The sequence below is a fragment of the Scyliorhinus canicula genome, chromosome 11 (genome assembly GCF_902713615.1).
Source record: "Scyliorhinus canicula chromosome 11, sScyCan1.1, whole genome shotgun sequence".
Lineage (NCBI taxonomy): Eukaryota > Metazoa > Chordata > Chondrichthyes > Carcharhiniformes > Scyliorhinidae > Scyliorhinus > Scyliorhinus canicula.
This window is the reverse complement of record NC_052156.1, coordinates 125361524-125378618: the sequence shown is the minus strand read 5'-3', so window position 1 is coordinate 125378618 and position 17095 is coordinate 125361524. Positions and strand designations below refer to the sequence as shown.

General features: G+C 48.3%; 2 protein-coding genes across 15 annotated transcripts in view; both read left to right on the top strand.

The window, feature by feature from the left end:
- anks1b (ankyrin repeat and sterile alpha motif domain containing 1B) overlaps positions 1-17095 on the top strand; it is a 1080298-nt gene that overhangs the window by 308073 nt on the left and 755130 nt on the right. For all 13 annotated transcript variants that reach the window (XR_005462295.1, XM_038811308.1, XM_038811309.1 and 10 more), the window contains one exon: positions 12852-12932. Coding sequence is in view for 11 of the 13 variants with exons in the window: in XM_038811308.1 (XP_038667236.1) it covers positions 12852-12932 (81 nt within the window). In the remaining 2 variants the exon portion in view is untranslated. The remainder of the gene's footprint in view (positions 1-12851; positions 12933-17095) is intronic.
- Positions 3049-4204, top strand: LOC119973357 (protein-lysine N-methyltransferase EEF2KMT-like). 2 transcript variants are annotated; one of them, XM_038811330.1, is made up of 2 exons: positions 3049-3328; positions 3431-4204. In XM_038811330.1, the coding sequence occupies exons 1-2, from the start codon at positions 3083-3085 to the stop codon at positions 4133-4135; spliced, it is 951 nt and encodes a 316-aa protein (XP_038667258.1). In that variant the 5' UTR covers positions 3049-3082; the 3' UTR covers positions 4136-4204. The 2 variants fall into 2 exon arrangements, with proteins under 2 accessions (XP_038667258.1, XP_038667257.1); XM_038811329.1 differs by having other exon boundaries at positions 3049-4204.

Genomic DNA, 17095 nt, shown 5'->3' with positions numbered 1-17095 from the left:
CATATTTTTGTTATTATAAACTATAATAAACTATAAAGCGCGAGGAAAAGTTTGAAAAAAATGCCTTTATGGTTTTGCCCACACTAACTTGTGGTGTTCTTTTCCCTACTCAATATTTTCTTAGTGTCGGGCTTATGTTTTCATGTGCTGTCTATATCAATTCTTTGCCGTTGCCTCACCCTGTGGCAAGATGTTCGTCACAGGCCTCTGAATCCTGCTGTCAGGTGCAATTTTGGGTCAGAGGCCCACTCTGGGTGGGAAACATTCACTCATTGTGATTTTCTTCAGAGGAGCCTGTTAATAGTCAGGGGGCGGGCTCACGAAGCTTAGGCCTTCCAGCTTGAAAGTAGCAGCAGGATGTTCTTGAAGGTGGAGAGGGTGCTGCAACATGTAGGCTTTCCATCTCCAGCTTTCTAAAATAAGAATGGGCCTTTACAGCTGGGCCAACCCCCGTTCTGCTGGCCAGTCAGTGGGCCAGCTTCAGGCAGCTAAACTGTTGCCTGCCACTTCCACAGCACTGGAAGCTGGCTGGGCTGGGAAATCCTAGCTAACCTCGGTTAACATGCCCTAATGGACCATTCATTGGAATAATTGAATTCCTTTTATGTGTTGGTTAGCCCAGCCAACACCTCATCCCACCTGAAAATCCAGCTACATAAGTCTGTTCTACACTCTGTATATCTCTGTATCTTTCTGCCTGGCTCTCAACGTTTGTATTCCCGAAATGTTCCATTTCCAGTTCAACCTTTTAACATGCAGTAAAATGGCAGCCAGTATGCAATGGGATAAAGGAGGGAGTTGGTGTCCAGGGGAAGATAATTCTGTGGGTATGTGGCAATGTAGACACGCATTGACCGTGTAGATTCTTTAAGCCTCAGGTAATTTAGATTCTTATGTGCAGAGATCTCCTCCAGGGTCACATAACTGTGTTTCAGGCAGCAGCTGTATTTGGACAATTTTAAATATTGTTTTTTTTTTCTCTTGCTGGATTCTTGGCTGAGGGTATGATCAGGAAACCTGCTTGCAATCATGCTCTGGCCTGGGAATGACTTATTGCCATATGGGAAAGTGTCTGACCTCCCCAGGGTGTCTTGACCCCCCCATTTTTCCTAATCTCCATCTCCCGACCCTGCAACATCTCAGCCAAGAGCAGACACCTGGCATGTAAGGAATGCGGTTGAGTATGCGCCTGTCTATTCACTGTGGAGTGCACTGGAGCACAGTTGACAAAGTTTGGCACTCGATATTGTGAGTTTGAATTAAAATCCAATCAGGTGTATTTGTTTCTTGAAAATTTTATCACGTTACAATCAGATAGCGCACCTCTAGGTTTGAGGTTAGTTCCGCTTTCATGTCATAAGACATGATATATTATTGGGGCTATTTTGCTGTCTGGTCTCAATCTGTGACTATCTCTAGTAATATTGGTGTTCGACCCCATCTAATCGCAGTGCTGTAAATTACAGTTGCAGGCATGGAAAAGACTGGATGTTGCACTGTTTGTTTTGCTGGTCTGAATAAAAAACAAACTTAGTGTAATGATGCTTCACACACTAATGGGGTGATCACATTAATCTACACAAAGTCATGGAATCCTTTGTATTTTTAGTCTAAAGCTACAACATGCACACAGCATTTATAGATTGATGAATCACATGAAATTGAATGGATTTGCACACTGGTGCCGGAATAAATGAGAGCTGATTTGAAATTCCAGATGCTTCACATCCAGATACATTGCACTGGCTGAATCTCTGTTACTCCGTCGCAACATGCATTGTGTTGATAGTTGCAGAGCAACAGTTACCTGGGAAAACATCACTTGAGTTCATATTTGCTGACAAAACTTAAATGGTTCGACATGCTACCTGAAGCCTGCACCAAGTGTAAGAATAGCATGGTGTCTGGCACATCTTTTCCAATGCCATCAATGACACATCGTCAGGGAGTGTTAAAAGTGCTGGGAATTTCCTCTGTGTTGCTATTATGCATAAATTCACTGCCACGCTGTGGCTAATTTATTGCTACCACCAAAACTGTTACCCTGGGGGGGTCACGTGATGTGAACACTGGAGCGGCCGCATTTTCACCAGCTCTGGCTCTGCTCGTGTTGTAATCCTTTATTTTGTCCTGGTGCACATTCCATATTTGTCTTTTCTTTGCATTATTTTTTAAAGTATTTTTATTCTACAAATTTTCAACTTTTTTACAATTTACAACAGACAACCCCCCCTTCCCTCAACAGTCAACGGTAACCAACTCCCCGAAATGCAAGATAAACAAACCCCAACATTTGCCCCCTAAGAGCAAATTTATTTTTTTCCAGGGTCAAAAGCTCCTCCAGCAGATCCCCCCCCCCCCCCGCCCACACTGAGTCACAGGGTGGAGAAGCTGACCTCCACACCAACAAGACCCGCCTCCGAGCAATCAGCGAGGTGAAGACTAAAAACTTCTGCCCCCGCACCAGCCCGCTGGTCCGACACCCCGACTATGGCTCCTCGGGGAGCGGGCTCCACGTCCACATGTAAGACCCCCCGAGATGTTGCTGAACCTTTCCAAAACCTTTCCAACTTTGGGCAGGACCAAACATATGAACATGATTCGCAAGGCCCCTTCCACATCGCTCACAGAGATCCTCCACCCCTTCAAACAACTGGATCATCCTACATTTCATAAGGTGTACCATGTACACTACCTTCAGTTGTATCAGCCCCAGCCTCGCGCACAAAGTCGAGGCATTTACCCCCCCCACAGCATCTCGCATCACAGTCCTTCCAGCACCACCCCCAACTCTTCCTCCCACTTTGCCTTAGCCCCCTCCAAGGACAACCCATCCTCCTCCACAATCCTCCCGTAAATCACTAAGGTGACCCCTTCTCCAACCCCGCTCCTGACAGCACCACCTCCAGCAACGAGGAGACAAGTGCTGTTGGGAAGGTCAGGAAGACCCTCCTTGCAATGTCCCGCACCTGCATACACCTGAAACGTTCGCCAGCCCCTCAAGACTGGCAAATCGAGAAAGGAATAGTCGTAACCAGGAAGTGACAGTCGCAGGGTGTCTGACCCGGATGTTTGGGTCAGGATGAGCTGCGTTTCGGCTGCTTGGTCGCAGGAGCAGGATTTTGTGCGGAGTTTCCAGCGCTCATTCTTCACCATGAGGCGGATGGACTGCCTCCCGCTGGCGGAGCTGGAAGAAAGATTGAAGAATAGGAAAGATTCTACGTTATTGCAACACATTTTGCAGCAGACAGTTCTTCATCCTCTTTGCCATAAATATCCTCCTTCGGTGAAGTACAGAAGACTTTTTCTAGCTGAACTCATTAAAAAGCATGAAATGACGAGAACTGAGCCTTTAGATGATTTGTATGATGCACTAGGTGAAGTACTGAGATCAGAAGAGTTGGAGATATGCCACAAAAATTACTTTCTGTTGTCAGGAGAGAATATTAAACTTGGTGAAAATGTGGCAATAATCTCTGAAGGAACTACTGGCCTGGTCACGTGGGAAGCTGCATTGTTCTTTGCAGAATGGGCAATGGAAAACTCTGAGGTGTTTAATTGCAGGAGCATTTTGGAGTTGGGTAGTGGAACTGGTCTTGCTGGAATTATCGTATGCATGACCTGCGCCCCCAAACAGTATACATTCAGTGACTGCCATCCAAGTGTACTTCAGCAACTGAGGAAAAATATTCTTAATAACGGTCTTCTACTAAACTTGGACACCTGGAACCCAAAAGACTGTGAAGCAGAGCTCAAGAATAAAAATCTATCTGAAGAAAACCAGAGACCAAAAATTACTGTTGTAGGACTAGAATGGTCAGAGGTTACACAAGAACAAGTTGCAGAGCTTCAATCAGATATCATTATTGCAACAGATGTAATTTATGATCCTGAGGTGGTTCTTTGCCTAATTTCGGCGCTGGAGAAATTTCTTATTTCTAATGAAAAAAAGGAAAGATGTTCAGTTGTATATCTGGCATCCACAATACGGAACCCTGAAACATATCACCGATTCAAAATGGAGCTTGATGGAGTTGGAATTGGACACCAAGTGATTACAGGTCCTACAAGCAAGGTGTTTCCCTACAACAGAGCAACAAAAATAGAGCTTCTCAAAATATATAATGAAACCTAAGTGTTTGCCCAACTGACATTCTTCAAGAAAAATGAGAATTAAATGAGTTATGTGCAAAAAAAAAAAAGACTGGCAAATCGCCCTCTTGGTAGCAGAACCTACATTTCCTTGATAGCCCTCTCTTCTCATCCTTGGAACCTTTCGTCTGTCCTCCCCTGCTCGAACCCATGATTCCCCCTAATGAGCATCCACCCTGACGCAGCTCCCAACCTAAAATACTGCCTGAACTGCTTCCAGATCTTCAGTGTGTCCACCACCACTGGACTCACTGAATACTTCCCTGGGGCCATCGGCGCCATTGCCAGCGCCCGCAACTCCAACCCCCTGCAAGATCCTGCCTCCATCCTTACCCACAAAGCACCCCCCTCCCTGCTCCATCCCGGAATCTTATCTGCATTTGCCACTGCCCAATAATACATCAAATTTAAGAGGCCTCGCCCTTTCAGCCTGCCATCCCCTCTCCAGTATGACCTTCCTAATCCCAGCCACCTTCCCCGCCCAAACGAACGATGAGATCAGTTTGTCCACACCCCTAAAATAAATGCCTTGGGCAAAAAGACCGGCAGGCACTGAAACAGGAACAAGAATCGCGGCAAAACATTTATCTTTACTGCCTACACCCACTTGCCAAGTGAATATTGTCCCACCTCAGCAAGTCAGCCTTCACCCTCCCCACCAGGCTAGTGAAATTAAACTTCTGAAGCCCTGCCCAATCGCGGGCCACTTGCACCCCCTGATACCTAAAATGAGACGCTGCCAGATGAAATGGCAGCCCCCCCCACCCCGCTCATCTCCCACTCCTCCGGTGGCTCCGTCTATACAAGTCCCTATAAAACTCCTCAAACACCTTGGGCTGGATTCTCCCCTACCCGGCGGGGCGGTCGGTCCCGGCGGGATGGAGTGGAGTGAACCACTCCAGCGTCGGGTCGCCCCAAAGGTGCGGATTTCTCCGCAGCTTTAGGGTCCAAGCCCTCACCTTGAGGGGCTAGGCCCGCGCTGGAGTGGTTCCAGTCCCGCCGGCTAGTGTGGAAGGCCTTTGGTGCCATGCCAGCCGGGGCTGAAGAGACTTCGGCGGCCGGCGGAAGTCCGCGCCGGAGCGTCAGCTGCTGCTGACGTCATCCCCGTGCATGTGCAGGGAAGGAGGTCACTTCCACGTCGGCCATCGCAAAGGCGATGGCCAACGCGGAAAGAAAAGAGTGCCCCCACGGCACAGGCCCGCCCGCGGATCGGTGGGCCCCCATCGCAGGCCAGACCACCGTGGGGGCACGTCCCGGGGCCAGATTGCCCCCCCCCCCCCAGGACCCCGTAGCCCGCCCGCTCTGCCAGTCCCACCGGTAAGGGAGGTGGTTTGATTCACGCCGGCGGGATAGGCATTACAGCAGCAGGACTTCGGCCCATTGGCGCGGCGCGATTCTCGCCCCCGCCGAATATCCGGTACCGGAGAATTTGGCAGCCGGCGGGGGCGGGATTCACACCGGCACCTGGCGATTCTCCGACCCGGCGGGGGGGGTCGGAGAATCCAGCCCCTTATTTATCTGTTCCAAAGCCACCATCAGCTCCCTTCTCCTGTCCCGTCCGGCACCCAAACTATCTTCCTCACCGTGGCGTCCCTACGGAGCTGACCTGTCAATATACACCCTGCTTTCTCCCCATACTCATACACAGCACCCCACCCCTCACACTTCTCAACTGACCCACTGCTTTCCCCGTGGAGAATAGGTCGAACCGCGCCTGCAACTTCTTCCTCTTGCCAGGAGCCCCGGGTCTGGGCCCCCCGCGCACCTCCCATTCACCTCTACAATCTCTTCTATCAGTCGTTGGCGTTTCTCTCTCTCCTCCCTATCCACCTTAGCCTTAAACAAGATCACCTCACCCCTCACCTCCAGAGCATCCCAGACCACTGACTGCGAGACCTCCCCCATGCAACTGAACCTCAAATATTCCTCAATAACCTTCCCTATCTTGCTACAGAAGCTCCTGTCTGCCAATAACCCCACATTCATTCTCCACCTCAGCGTCCGAGCTGCCACTTTTCCAATAAACATCCATCCAATGTGGAGCGTGAGCCGAGATCACGATTGCTGAGTACCCCAAACTCGTACATCTGGCCAACAGCGCCTTTTCCCACAAAAAAAAACAATCCTCGGAAGCACCTTGTGAACCGGGGAGCAAAATAAATACTCCCGATCCCGTGGGTCTAAAAATCTCCATGGGTCCATCTCCCTCATGAGCCCTGCCAATGACGTTTGCCCCCCCGACTGGGTCAGCGAGCGTGGCCCGGTCCATTCACGGCATCAGCACTATGTTCCAGTCCCCTCCTATTATCAACTCATGAGTATCCAGGTCTCCTGCAACATCACCACGTCAGCTTTTAAACTCTTCAAGTGTGCAAAACTCTTGCTTTATTCACCGGGCCCCCTAACCTCCTCATGTTCCATGTCACCATTCTAACCAGTCGTCTCTCACCCCCCCCCCCCCCAATTCACCATCACCATTATCCCAGGCCGACCCATCCTTTTGTTACCATTGATCTCCTCCCCCCCAGCTCCCAGAATCCCCCCCATCCACTCCCTCTTGCAAACATCTCACCCAGTATTGATCCCCACCCCCTACCAGTCACACCTCCCAGGTCCATCAAACATGCCCGACCAGACTCCAACAACTGATGCCGCTCCCCCCACCACACTCCCGTTCACTAGCCAACCTACGTTGGCTAGTGCAGTGACCCCCGCCAGAGCATCCCCTCCTCCCCTCCCCCTCCTCAGTAACCTGGCCCAGGCTCGATTCCTGGCTTGGGTCACTGCCTGTGTGGGTTTCCTTCGGGTGCTCCAGTTTCCTCCCACAGTCCACAGGTGGGGAGGTTAGGTGGATTGGTCATGATAAATTACCCTTGGTGTCCAAAAAGGATAGGTGGGGTTGCTGGATTACAAGGATAGTGTGGAGGTGTGGGCTTAAGTAGGGTGCTCTTTCCAAGGCCCAGGGCCGGTGCCGACTCGATGGGCCGAAAGCACAGTAAATTCTATGATTCTATGAAAACCCACCTCCCTTAAACAAAGAAACAGTACCGAACCGCACCCATAAGGAGAAAAAGAAAATCAAAAACCAGAACACATGTCGATAAACTCCCCCCCCCCCCCCCCCCCCCACCCCATTTAGGAGACAGAAACAAAACCCCATTCAACTAGAAAACCCTCAATAAGAAAACACAAGCCCCGTCCCCACCAATAAAAGCCCAACTCTCATCTCAGTCCCAGTCCTTCAGCCTGAATGAATGCCTCCGCCTCCTACATTGTCTCAAAATAAAAGTCCTTTGAATTGTGAGTCACTCTCAGCATCGCTGGATAGACCACTCCAAATTTCACTCCGCTTCCTTTCAGTGCCGCCTTCACCTGTCCAAAGGCCGCCCGCCTTCTCGCCAACTCTGCTGTCAGATCTTGGTATGTGCATATACCATGGCCTTCCCACCGCACATCTCGTCTTTGCTTCACCCAGCTCAAAATCTTCTCCTTCACATGGTAGCTGTTCAAGCAGACTGTGACCGTACTTGGTGGCTCATTTGGTTTAGACTTCGGCCTGAGCGACCGATGTGCGCTGTTCAACTCATCGCAGGAGTGTTATTCCCCTCCACAATCAACTCAGCAAACATCCTCACAAAGTACTTGGTCGGTCTCGGGTCCTCCACCCCCTCGGGCAGGCCCACGGTTCTCAAGTTTTGCCTCCTTTACCTGATCTCCAGGTCCTCCAGCTTAGCTCTGAGCCCTTTGTTGACTTTCGCCACCCTCCGCAGCTCCTCACCCATTGAGGTGAAATGGTCACTGTGTTGCGACAGTACCTCTTCCACCCTCTTCAACTCTTCTCCTTGCTCCCCACACCTCCACCGACGTCTTCATGACTGCCGCCTTTACCGGGGCAATCACCTCCTCGATCCACTCTTTCAGCGAAGCCATCATTTCCCTCAGAAGTACATACCTATGCTTGGCAAACAGTCTCTCGAACTCCACTGACATCACCTCAGTAAGAGTTTACACCATGAGGGGAGTGGCCCCACCCGATGACCCAGCCTCCGCCATCCTTCTACACGCAGGACTTACAGCCACACTCGCCCACGGACCTCCGCTTGTCCTCTTCTTTCCAGCACCTTTCTTCCGTTGCTTCAACATTCCTCGACTTGCTTGTGACTTCCCACACCAGCTCATTCACAAACTACCCCTGAAACCGGGTAGAAGAGTCCAAAAAACAGAGACTCTAGCAGGAGCCACTTAATGTGTGACCTCCACCTACATGCCCCAAAAGAAGTCATCTTTTCTTGGAATGGATGTCTTGCACTAAGTCCCTGGAGGATTCTGATTGGTGTTTTGCAAAGAGAAGTCGAGATAAGTTATAGAAAATCCTCATTGTCCGTGGCAGTCAGAGTGGGCTGGGGTAGGTAGGGCCCAGCTTGCAGTGCCATTGTTGCTGGTCAGCGGGCTTTCTCCTCGGCGATGCTGGTGTAACCGGATGATGGCCACGTGAAGATCTTGGCTCTAAGGTGCAGATTGTTAGAGCTCATTTGAAGATTCGCCAGGTATCCGGGATACCACCAGAGGCATTCCACCAGAGCACTTTGCCTGGTAAGGGTCCGCCTTCGAGACATTGAGATTCTGCTGCGTGGTGTGTCGTTTATTCTGACAGGTCTGGGAAAGAGGGGCCAGGAAATGTGCATCTGTGAATTCGATCCTTGGGTAAGAGGTGGGAGGTGAGTTCCCGATTGAGTTTAAAAAGTGGCTGCTATGCTTTAGCAATCCTGATTTGGAGGCTGGGTGCAACAGGTTCAACGGAGCACAGAGTATCTGATCTTCAAGGCCTGGGGTTGGTTGGGTCCCCCGACCACTGGCCCTCTATTATCTCATCCTCGATGCTCGTCATGAGGGGTTGAAGGTAGGGCAGCACGGTGGCACAGTGGTTAGCATTGCTGCCTCACGGCGCTGAGGTCCCAGGTTCGATCCCTGCTCTGGGTCACTGTCCGTGTGGAGTTTGCACATTCACCCCGTGTCTGCGTGGGTTCTGCCCCCACAACCCAAAGATGTGCAGGGTAGGTGGATTGGCCACGCTAAATTGCCCCTTAATTGGGAAAAAAAAAGAGTTGGATACTCTAAATTTATTTTTTTTAAATGATGGGTTGAAGGTGGCCAAGCCAGTGATTTTTCTCCTGGAATGGCATGTGAGATGTTAGCACGAGGGCGAGTGTCATCAGTTATCAAGCAAAAAGCACATTGAGTCAATTATGTGTAATGTGGTCTGTGCACAGTTTTATTCCTTTTTGTCATTATTTGTTATAATCCTTGTGGTTCTAGGAGGAGGGTGTTTTTTAACACCAATTATCTTGTTTATAATTAGGTGCAGGGTGGATGGTGGGGGTGGCGTTGAATGATAGGGTTAGTTAAGTCCTCACTGCAATTCAGTATCGCACACCCAGTTAGAACTAACCATATCAGATTTAAATTTTGTTTTTTTGTTATTTGGAATTTAAGAATCCGTGCCTTTCTCCTTCAAGGGCCTGGGCAGATTATGTATCCTGGGGAGGGCTGGGTTCCTTCTTCCTTGAGGTTGAAGTTTCTCTTCTGGGTCTTATTGTTTTAAAGCTATTAGAATTGGCAGACATGAATTGTAGCGCATGCTGTGGTGGGTTTGGTTAATCCCTGGCTGGTTTGATGAAGATAGAGATTGTTCTGAGTATCCTTCCTGTGATGAAGGACAGTGCTGGGCGATGGTTGATATCTTTAGATCTGTTCGGGTGTTCTTCCCTTCAGAAGATTCTTTTTTCTTCCTCACTTCATCCAGGTGAGGGTGCTGTTACTAATCCTGTTCTAGTCAGGTGGCTCAGGAGAGGTGTAACGAGGAAGGCGGTCCTCTTCCCAGGGCTCCCAATTATTGGGTGCCTTGACGGTTCCTCTTCTCCGTGATGGGGTCTCCCCGGCTGGGACTGGTGTAAGCATCCTTTTTTTTCAGGATAAATGAACGGCGCACTGCTCTGGATGTGATTGGATTGATGCAGGTCCGGATGGGGTGTGGGTGTTGGGGTGTATTGGAGGGCCGGGGGGGGGGGGGGGGGCGGTATTGATTCCTTTGTATCTGGAGGTGCTAAGCTAGTCCGGGTCTGGTGCTGTGGCTGGTATCCTGTTGTCCCCTGGAACTTGGGACATCCCTTCTTGAAGGTGCCTGTTAGGGATGCCCTGAGAGGCTGGGTATTGCTTCTTCGGTGCACCGGGACCTGGGGTTGAGCAGAGTCTTATATATTTTGGTTGACATCCTGTTGTCTCCTTGGGTGTGCGACGCCTTCTTGGTTGAATGAGCAGCTTGTTCTCTTCCCCATTAAGGGTGATCGACATGCGCCAGAGAAATATGGAATCAGATATGGGCCCTGATCCTTGTTATCCTATAATTTATTTCTGGTCTCTCAAGCACGGTAGCACTGTGGATAGCACAACTGCTTCACAGCTCCAGGGTCCCAGGTTCGATTCCGGCTTGGGTCACTGTCTGTGCGGAGTCTGCACATCCTCCCCGTGCGTGGGTTTCCTCCGGGTGCTCTGGTTTCCTCCCACAGTCCAAAGATGTGCAGGTTAGGTGGATTGGACATGATAAATTGCGCTTAGTGTCCAAAATTGCCCTTAGTGTTGGGTGGGGTTACTGGGTTATGGGAATAGGGTGGCGGTGTTGACCTTGGGTAGGGTGCTCTTTCCAAGAGCCGGTGCAGACTCGATGGGCCGAATGGCCTCCTTCTGCACTGTAAATTCTATGAGAAACTATGAGAAGCTCTTTTACCTCTCTTTTTCTTGGGAATCCCTGAAGACTTGATCATAATCCGAACATGTTGTGACAAATGTATGGAATAATGTTGGTTAAGTGCTGGGCCTGTCACTGGGGTTACCTTGCGTTGTGCGGTTTGTCCAGCCTGTGGGAATTCTTTCCAAATGAGCCTGGAGATTAAATTTTGGCAAGCTCATCAGTGATGAAGGGTACTACATCAAATCTGATCATCCCTTCATACAATGGCCACACAGGCTCAATCTTTCCAGCATCGATAAACTGGTCAGCCAGCTCAACATAAACATATTAGCTGGTGCATCAACCCATCAAACCTCGAGGTAAACCATCAGCTTTCAGGCTTGCATGTCAACCTTATCATGGGCCAGTTTATTAAAATATTGAAGACATTCCACCTTCAGAAAATATCTTTCAGAGACCTGCTGAACTGATCTTGGGACAAAATTAATGGAAACAACCGTTGTAATTCTGTAATTTGGAAACATTTTGAAATAAAAATTTGTTGAAGATTCCTAACCACAGTATTATAATTCTGAAGTTGTCATATGACTGTAGGAAGTCATCATTGGAATACAATCATATTCATTTCCAGTGTGACTATTTCCAGGTAGTGAGAAAGGCTCATGGTGGTGCAAGCGGTGTAGAGAGAAATATAGATGGTTAAAATTACTATTGAAGTTACTTGGAAAATAATGGCACTTAACGAAAAAGTCACTAGCATCATTTATGTCGAACATCAGGAAAAGTACTGTCAGGTGAATGAATATAACTACTAATTAATCCTTTGATTATTTGGATCAGATAGACTTTGATAGTACTAATGGAAAAATGGCGGCACAGTGGTTAGCACGGCTGTCTCACAACACTAGGGACCCAGGTTCAATTCCGGCCTTGGGTGACTGTACAAATGCCACGCAGACTGTCTCCTCCAGTCTGCGAGAGTTTCCTCCGGGTGCTCTGGCTTCCTCCCGCAGTCCAAAGATGTGAAGGTTAGGTGGATTGGCCATTCTCAGTTGCCCATTAGTGTCCAAAGATTGGGTGGTGTTTCGGGGATAGAGTAGGCCAAGGGCCTCGGTGGGCTGCTCTTTCAGAGGGTGGGTGCAGACCCGATGGGCCGAATTGCCTCCTTCTGCACTGTAGGAATTCTACAATTTCTATGAATCAAAAAGTACTCTCTTGCATGTTTGAACATTGCATGAGAAAAAGAGGTACGTGTTTCGAGAAATATTTCACACAATGCAAAACTTGTGAATTCTTGAGTCTGTTGTGGGAAATGTGCTGAGAAAACGATCACACTGTTATCCACTGAGTTTGTTTCACTTTGAAACTGGATGACACTTGGTACAACCCCAATATCAGGGGCTGGTTTAGCACAGGACTAAATAGCTGGCTTTTAAAGCCGACCAAGGCAGGCCAGCAACACGGTTCAATTCCCATACCAGCCTTCCCAAACAGCCGCCAGAATGTGGCGACTAGGGGCTTTTCACAGTAACTTCATTGAAGCCTACTTGTGACAATAAGCGATTTTCATTTCATTTTTCATTTCATTTACAGTTTAGATTACCTTTATGTTTTGTTGTAATGTGTTGTCCTATTCACATTCAAAATACTGAATGCAGATCAAAACATGTGAAAACGATCTGATGCTTGAATTATCTTTGTTGTAAAAAAATTCATTTAAGTTTAATTGGATCTTGTTTTAGCAATTTATAATTGCTGAACTTTCTGGTAACCTTGTGTAATTTGAAGTGCCGGCAATTAATAGCGCTTCAGTTTGCTTTTGAAGTCTTTTGAGACTAATCTGTGAGGCAAGAGGTAGTATGTACTGTATTGTACATGGATTTGAAATTGTTAAATAATTCTGACCCTGTTTTCATTCAAAGGTTCAGCTTTTATTTTTGTTTCCTTTCAGCATTTGGCGAGGACCCAACGTAAACTGTACAGACACTTCAGGGTACACAGCCTTGCATCATGCTGCTTTGAATGGGCACAAGTAAGTGTTGGGAAATTCAGTTTGCAAAGTTAGTTACAATACATAACTGCTCACAATTTGGAACCTTCTTGTGGGGTTTTTTTCTATCTTAAAAGGGAAAGTTGGTTCCTTGCACACAGGCCGGAGCAGACACAATGGACCGAAGGGCCTTTACTGCGCTGGAGACTTATATAACTCAAGGCTGCTGTTGGTGATGACCCCTACCAGATCATCCAAAACACAGTGAGCGCTACAGGTCTATCCTCGGCCAGCCAGCCAGGACGCCTATCTAATCTGAAATGCTCAAATGCATACAGCAATTAGGACAGGAAACCAGATCAGAAACTTCCAGGTTAAGTGTCCAACTATTCAATTTAAAAGGAACCATTGTGTTGAGGCTAAAGGGGAAGACGGTAAAACAATGTCGGGGGCCTCACGGTAGCATGGTGGTTAGCATCAATGCTTCACAGCTCCAGGGTCCCAGGTTCAATTCCCGGCTGGGTCACTGTCTGTGTGGAGTCTGCACGTCCTCCCCGTGTGTGCGTGGGTTTCCTCCGGGTGTTCCGGTTTCCTCCCACAGTCCAAAGATGTGCGGGTTAGGTGGATTGGCCATGCTAAATTGCCCGTAGTGTAAGGTTAATGGGGGGATTGTTGGGTTACGGGTATACGGGTTACGTGGGTTTAAGTAGGGTGATCATTGCTCGGCACAACATCGAGGGCCGAAGGGCCTGTTCTGTGCTGTACTGTTCTATGTTAATGCAGCGATATATTCAGAATGAGAATAATCATACCTGATTGTTGCTTGTAAGCAATGGCACCAAACTCAGTGGAGGTGGTTTCTGCAAGTATTAAAATCAATCTAAATTTATTCCAAAATGAGTGATACTGTACTCTGAGAAGAGGCTTTGAAAATGGCTGAAATGTTAAAGTAATGGACCTTGTTTAAAGCCCATCACAGTGGGAGGTGTACGAAGGGAAATATTTATTATGAACTCTTATCTCCACACTAATATTCTCCTTTAAAGATGTATGCCATTTCTGTTTATCATGCAGGGTAATGCTGGGCAGCATGGTGGCGCAGTGGGTTAGCCCTGCTGCCTCACGGCGCCGAGGTTCCAGATTCGATCCCGGCTCTGGGTCACTGTCCGTGTGGAGTTTGCACATTCTCCCCATGTCTGCGTGGGTTTCGCCCCCACAACCCAAAAATGTGTAGAGTAGGTGGATTGGCCACGCTAAATTGCCCCTTCATTGGAAAAAAATGAATTGGGTACTCTAAATTTAAAAAGAAAATGCAGGGTAATGCTCTGGGCACCTGGGTTCAAATCCCACCATGGCACATAGTGAAATTTGAAATCAATAAAAATCTGGAATTAAAAGTCTGATGATGACCATGAATTGTTTGTAAACACCCAACTGGTTCATTAATGTCCTTTAGAGAAGGAAGTCATCCATACCAGGTCTGCCCTACCTGTGATTCCCGACCCACAGTAATGTGGTTGACTCTTAAATATCCTCTGAATCGGCCGAGCAAGTCACTCAGTTCAAGGGCAATTAGGGATGGGCAATAAATGCATCCAATGAATAAATAAAAAGGGATAAAAACTTGCACTTAACTTCTCTTTTGAAATAATATATAAATCTATAATATTTGAAATATGTATTATAGTAATCTTCAAGAATGAACAATAGTCAACTAAACAGTTGGAAATTAGATGTAAAAAGCACAATGATGCAAGAGTTGAGTTTAAATATAAACATTGACTCTTGTTTTACATGTGAGAAGTTTCATTTAGCAACTCATTCTCAATTGAGACCCAGACGGACAAGTTAAATTCGCGTCTGCCCAATGGCTTCCCAAAAGCCTCTTATTCACCCGGAGAACTTCTAAAACTAGAATTATTGACATGTGAAGCGGGATTCTCCCGAATCCCTGCGATGGCCCGACGCCGGCATAAAAAGCGACGTGAACCATTCCGGCGTCGAGCCGACCGGAAGTTGCGGAATCCTCCGCACTTCCAGGGCCTAGGCTGGCACCGGAGGGGTTGGCACCGTGTCAACTGGTGCAGAACCGCCGGCATGGTTCCGCGCATGCGCAGACTGGCTGGCGTATTCCAACGCATGTGCAGTGGTTGTCTTCTCCACGCCGGCCATGGAGATTTGCCGGGGGGGGGGGCGCTGCCAACGGCCCCCAACCGGCGCGGCGTGATCCCCGCCCCCGCCCTAAAACCGGCGCCGGAGAATACGGCAGCCAGCGTTGGAGCGGCGGGGTGGGATTCCCGCTGCTCCCCGGGGATTCTCCCCCTGCGAGGGGTCGGAGAATCCCGTCCCTCATGTCCATTTATTTTGATGAGTAAAAGCCAAGTCAAGTCACCAGTAAGCAAGCAAGTCAAGATAATTATTGGCCAGGATATTGGGGATAACTGCATTGCTGTTCTTCGAAAGGGTGCCGTGTGATCCTTTGCATCCATCAGAGCGTTCAGTACTGCACTGGAGTGCTAACCTTCATTTTGTGCTCAAGCCCTGGAGTGAGACATGAACCTGGACCATTGTGATTCAGAGGCAAGGGCGGCACGGTGGCGCAGTGGGTTAGCCCTGCTGCCACATGGCGCCGCGGTCCCAGGTTCGATCCCGGCTCTGGGTCACTGTCCGTGTGGAGTTTGCACATTCTCCCCATGTTTGCGTGTGTTTTGCCCCCACAACCCAAAGATGTGCAGGGTAGGTGGATTGGCCACACTAAATTTCCCCTTAATTGGAAAAAAATTATTGGGTACTCTAAATGTAATAAAAAAGAAAGTGATTCAGAGGCAAGAGTGCTTTCAGCTGAGCCAAGCTGATGCACAAATGAGGGTGAAATCCATTACATTGGAACTCCACTCTTTTTGCATTGTTCTGGGATTTGTACAATGCCCTCAAATTAGTAAACCTAGACCTGTGTCCTCAACAGGTGCAGGGTAAGGACCATGATGAACATGAAGCAGAAAGGCCCAATCCAGACTAATGGGGGGTCAGGCATGTAGTCAACAGCAGGCAGAGAGCTCGGAAACCAGTGCTCAGCCCTGCCTGGGTCTGTATTATTTTCCATCCAAGTTTTGAAATACAAGGACCCGCATCTGAGAGAAGTAACACAAGTTGATGCAAATGAAGCTCCCACTCAGGACGTTAGCCACAGTAATGAATCTGCAGTTAGTAGATGCGTAAATCGAATGATGATGAATTCCTTGTTTTCTCGAAAAAGCAATTTAATCTCATTCACCTCAGACACTCAGCACTGTGAGAGGCTGTGGAATTGGATAGAGGCAGGATTTCTGAAGATTCAGAGGATTACAGATTGCTCTGACGACACATCTGAATTATAAAAGTAAATTCAGTTAATTTACAAGTATCACCGGTGCTCCTTGGCAGCGACGCAGCGATTCCATTTCAAAGTCCCACCAATGTGTGACTCTGAGGCAATTCGCAGTCTGGCTCCTACTGTACCAATTCTATTCGTCACTGTCATGGTTCATTTAATCTTTGGAGTATCCATGGATACCAACTGAAAACGGGTATAATGAAGTGGCACCAGAGCCATCATAGAATACTCCAGCGCTCCAAATGCCTGGACTGGTTTCAGTACGGAATCAATCATTGTTGTAATTTGCATGTCGCACGACTTTTTGTGCAGGCAGAAATCATTATGGAAGCCCTGGAGGAGAAAGACATGCAGCTACAGTAAGTGGATTAGTACGAAGAGCCTGACTAAATTGTGGAAGAGAATCTGATACTGCTGTTGGGAGCCTTGGGAGCTGTTCAGCAATGTATCATAGAACAGACCTTCTACATGTGAAGCTGCTTATAGCATGAACAAGCCTGACTGCATCATCCCTATATTCATCGCTAACCAGCCGTTCATCTCTGTACCCTGACCCATCGCTAACCAGCCGTTCATCTCTATACCTGACCCATCGCTAACCAGCCGTTCATCTCTATACCCTGACCCATCGCTAACCAGCCGTTCATCTCTGTTCCCTGGCCCATCGCTAACTAGCCGTTCATCTCTATACCCTGACCCATCGCTAACCAGCCGTTCATCTCTATACCCTGACCCATCACTAACCAGCCGTTCATCTCTATACCCTGACCCATCGCTAACCAGCCGTTCATCTCTGTTCCCTGACCCATCGCTAACCAGCCGTTCATCTCTA